This window comes from Lolium perenne, chromosome 1, assembly GCF_019359855.2.
Source record: "Lolium perenne isolate Kyuss_39 chromosome 1, Kyuss_2.0, whole genome shotgun sequence".
Taxonomy (NCBI): domain Eukaryota; kingdom Viridiplantae; phylum Streptophyta; class Magnoliopsida; order Poales; family Poaceae; genus Lolium; species Lolium perenne.
Genome location: NC_067244.2, coordinates 196,675,442 through 196,679,691, shown reverse-complemented (window position 1 = coordinate 196,679,691; position 4,250 = coordinate 196,675,442). Strand labels below are relative to the sequence as shown.

At 51.9% G+C, this 4,250-nt stretch overlaps 1 protein-coding gene across 1 annotated transcript; it reads left to right on the top strand.

The window, feature by feature from the left end:
- Nucleotides 1-1,075: 1,075 nt before the first annotated feature.
- On the top strand, nucleotides 1,076-3,771 carry LOC127317815 (cyclin-B1-5). The gene is made up of 7 exons (XM_051348408.2): nucleotides 1,076-1,241; nucleotides 1,749-1,957; nucleotides 2,080-2,271; nucleotides 2,387-2,512; nucleotides 2,599-2,847; nucleotides 2,960-3,297; nucleotides 3,385-3,771. The coding sequence occupies exons 1-7, from the start codon at nucleotides 1,187-1,189 to the stop codon at nucleotides 3,524-3,526; spliced, it is 1,311 nt and encodes a 436-aa protein (XP_051204368.1). The 5' UTR covers nucleotides 1,076-1,186; the 3' UTR covers nucleotides 3,527-3,771.
- The last annotated feature ends 479 nt before the right edge of the window (nucleotides 3,772-4,250 follow it).

Below are 4,250 nucleotides of genomic sequence, written 5' to 3'. Positions count from 1 at the left end.
CAGCCCCTTGCTTTGCGATTCCACCGCTCGCTGACTTCGCCGGTGCGGCCCTATAGACTACCCTTCTGTGTTCTAGTTGGAGCGTTGATTCAGGTTCGACGATCTAGGGCACGGGCAGATGCATAGTCAGAATTGAATCAACGCTCGGACCCTCCAATGGTTCATCAAACGTAAGTGACCACCAAATAGCGATAGCTGCTGCACGCCTGCCGCCACCGACTAGCCGATCTTCTTCAACATCAGTTGCAGAGGGGATGAGTATGGTCTGGATTAAATTCTCTCTAGGTATGTTCTCTGCAATATTGATCACTACCATTGTTTTCATTAGTAATTGATCAGTACTAAGTAATTGATCCCATTTGATTGTGTATATCTGTACAGGCCCCTGTAGCTGTATATGCACATGCATTCGTAGCTATAAAGCCTAATGTGAGCCGGTGGTCTAATCAAGAATGACTTGACATCCAAACCTGTAGAAATGCTAGCTAAATCCGAAAACTTAATCAATACCGTTGTTTTCATTAGTATATCTTAAACTTTCATACTATATATTTGTTCAACATTGTTAGCTCTGATATACACCTCCGCAATCATTTTAGTCAAAATTAAACGCCAACAATACCTCGATATATATTTTTCCTTACGTAGTTTAGAGAGGAGATGTTTTGGGTTCATGCCTCGCCCCCCCTATACCTAAATCCTGGCTCCGCCCCTGGCCGACGTGCCAGGTAACCCAACTTCCGTTAACAAAAGTTCAAAACTCGTGCATTCCCTTTTTTTCTTGGAAAAAAATCGGAATGGATTTTCGCACCGTGTCCACACGGAGCACGGAGGAGAGGAAAGAACAACGGACGGGAAGGAGCAAGGCATACACATACACGGTAACTTTCCATATGCAAAAACTCTCAACTTTCCATCTACAGAACGTTGCCCCAACGGCTAGTCCGCCCGCCGCCTCTTCCGAGCCGTCGGATCTCGTCTGACCCCATCCCGACCGTTGGCTCCCCCGATCTGCCGACCGTTGGAGCCGCCCGTTCCGGGATAAAGCTCCCCCCGACACCAGCACCCCTCCCGTCCAATCCCCCACCGCCGAGACCACGAAGCACCAGTACCAGAGAGAGGAGTTCGAGCTCGCCGGAGCTTTGGGAGGAGGCGGTCCAGCAAGTCCCCGAGATCAACCAACCCCATGGCGACCAGGCATCACCAGCACGCGGCTGCCGCTCCGCAGCCGGCCAACCGAGGTGAGCACCACCCCCGGATCTCTCCTTCGTTCTTGGCCTTCCCGGCCTCCTCTTCTTGGTGGGGATCGCTCTTTCTTTCTGGATGCGTTCTTGATTTGGTCCCGCGCATGCCTCTTCTTGATGGGGATCGCTCGTTCTTTCTTGATGCGTTCTTGATTTGGTCCCCGCGCGTGCCTCTTCGTGGTGGGGAAAGATCTATGCTCATGAGCCCGGCGGGGAATTCGATTGTCTGGACTCGAGGCCTTCCCGATCTGTTCGCAGTTCTTCTCTCCTTCGATTCTTGGGGAAAGTTTCCCGTTTGGGGTCATCTTGCGTTCGAGTTCCTTATCCGTTCGTCGGGTGGGCTGTTCTTCGTATGAATCGCTGGCCAAGAACGAATCTTCAATGTTCCCCATGGGCCATGGCCGTCTGATGCTAGTTCCCGATCTTTTTCCCTGCCCTTCTTGCCCGATTCGTGAATCCAACAGTTCTTGTGATTTACAATCGTTCATCTGTTGCGATGGTCAGGTGCCGCCGTCCTGACAGGGAAGCAGAAGGCCGCCGCCGCCGGCGGCCGGCCTGAGGAAAGGAACGCTCGGAGGCGAGCGCTTGGTGATATCGGCAACCTTGTCCACGCCCAGGTCCAGCTGCCCGAGGGCATCAATCGCCCAATCACTAGGAGCTTCGGCGCCCAGCTCCTCAAGAAGGCCCAGGCCAACGGCGCTGGGGCGAGCAAGGTACAGACAGGGAGACATATGAGCCCTTTCTCCCCCTCCTCCTGCACTTCTTGTCTCTACCTTCTTCAGTAGCGTCTGAACTCTTGGTAATTGATTCCACAATTCGCTGTGATGGTTTGCAGAATGCCGAAGCTGCTCCTCCTGCACCAGCCCCGAAGCCGGTGGCGAGGAGGCCTGCCCTCAAGGCCGCCCCTCGCGCTGAGCAGGCCGCCAAGGCCGCCGAGAACAAGAAGCAGCCAGAGGCGGCTGCCCACAAGCTCCCCAGAAAGAAGGTGGTGAACACGCTCACCGCAGTCATGTCCCACCGCTCCAAGGTGAGCTCGATCGATCCAACACAACAACTCAGTTGTGCTGTACTGCTCCTTTTCACTGTATGAATGAATCCACTACTGTGACTGACTCAACCACCTGTGTGCCTGTCAATGGCAGGAAGCATGCGGCCTCAAGAGCAAGCCAAAGTCGCCCGTGGAAGACATCGACAAGCTCGACGGCGACAACGAGCTGGCCGTTGTCGACTACATCGAAGACATCTACTCTTACTACAAGAGTGCTCAGGTTACTACGATCTTCCTCCCCCTTCAGACAGCATGTAATGTTCAGTTGACACCTGCAACTGTTCTGAACATTTGTTGTTATTGCAGCACGAGTGCCGGCCGATCGACTACATTGGGAGACAGCCCGAGATCGACACCAACATGAGGGCCATCCTCGTGGACTGGCTCGTGGAAGTGGCACACAAGTTCGAACTGATGCCGGAGAGCTTCTACCTCGCCATCTACATCATCGACAGGTTCCTCTCCATGCAGGCGGTGCCTCGCCGGGAGCTGCAGCTCGTCGGGGTCGCTGCGATGCTCATCGCCTGCAAGTACGAGGAGATCTGGGCGCCCGAGGTACGGCCGCCAAAGCCTTCCTCATCTCCTTCCGTTTCGTTTCGTGTAGCTCATTTGCTCTGTCTGTCAACCAACTCTGAGAATCTGAAGTGTCTGTGGTCTGCTCGTGTAGGTCAATGACTTAATCTCAATCGCGGACAACGCCTACTCGCGGCAGCGGATTCTCGGCATGGAGAAGAGCATCCTGAACAGGATGTCCTGGAACCTCACCGTCCCCACGCCGTACGTCTTCCTGGTGCGGTTCGTCAAGGCTGCCGGGAGCGACAAGGAGCTGGAGCACATGGTGTTCTTCTTCGCCGAGATGGCGCTCATGGAGTACGGGCTGGTCTCGCTGTGCCCGTCCCTGCTGGCGGCCTCCGCCGTGTACGCTGCTCGGTGCACGCTGAAGAAGACTCCCCTCTGGACTGAAACACTCAAGCACCACACCGGCTTCAGTGAGCTACAGCTGATGTAAGTCCTCGATCTCTTCAGCTGGATGGATGTTCGAGTCTACCTGAATGAAAAATTTGTGAAACTCATATCTGTTGCTGGTTTCAGGGAGCCTACCAAGGTCCTCGTCGCCTCCCACGTCCGTGCTCCACAGAGCAAGCTGAGGGCCGTCTACAGGAAGTACGCCGGCGAGCAGTTTGCGCGTGTTTCCATGCAGCCTCCTGCAGTTGCTGCTCAGGGCCTCGCCTAGTTGGTTTAGTCATCTTAGGATTTGCTTGGCTTTCCAATCAAGAAGGCTTGGTTTACTTACACTTGCTGTGTTCACGTGAGTGGATGCTGGTCTGCTAATTGATACACCAGGGTGTAACAACTACTATTTATGTACCATTTCTTTTACATATGTTTGAATCGATTTCAAAGTGTGTTTGATACACCAAGGTGTAACAGATACTAATACTATACGTATGATTGAATAAAGTTCAAAGTATTCTTTTACATGTGCCAGTTCCACTTAGTAATGTATCTTAGTCGGTTTTGCACATTTCCTGTTCCAAGTGTTTGCAAGTATCTCTGTCTGTTCCGGTACTTTGATGAATGTTTCTTGATTCCAAAAAGCAACCTTACTTGCAACTGTTTGACAGTGAGTGCTGACAGCCTTCAGGAAAAAAAATAAAGAGGTCCTGATTGGTGAAGCAACATTCTTCCTTCCCCTTCCAACAGAAATTTTTCAGGTCATTTCAAATGCATCTCCAACATTCAGTTCCTGAATTGGTGAAACAACAATTGGTCACTGATCTGCTCGGTTACTGTTCCGCTCTACTCTTTCGGTACACCGGAGTAGTTCTCACTTGTAAAAATGATACCAAAGTATTCCCACATTTAGACAGGGACTGAAATTTCCACGGCCTTTCTTGGTGGTATTGGCCAATTCTCCGAATTTTTGTTGAACAAAATAATGATGCACACTTGCAACT

Excerpts from the sequence above, each read along its gene's own strand:
- LOC127317815 (XM_051348408.2), top strand. The coding sequence starts at position 1,187 with ATGGCGACCAGGCATCACCAGCACGCGGCTGCCGCTCCGCAGCCGGCC. Across the intron at positions 2,513-2,598 it reads CTTACTACAAGAGTGCTCAG|CACGAGTGCCGGCCGATCGA; the intron begins GTTACTACGATC and ends TTGTTATTGCAG. Across the intron at positions 2,848-2,959 it reads AGGAGATCTGGGCGCCCGAG|GTCAATGACTTAATCTCAAT; the intron begins GTACGGCCGCCA and ends CTGCTCGTGTAG.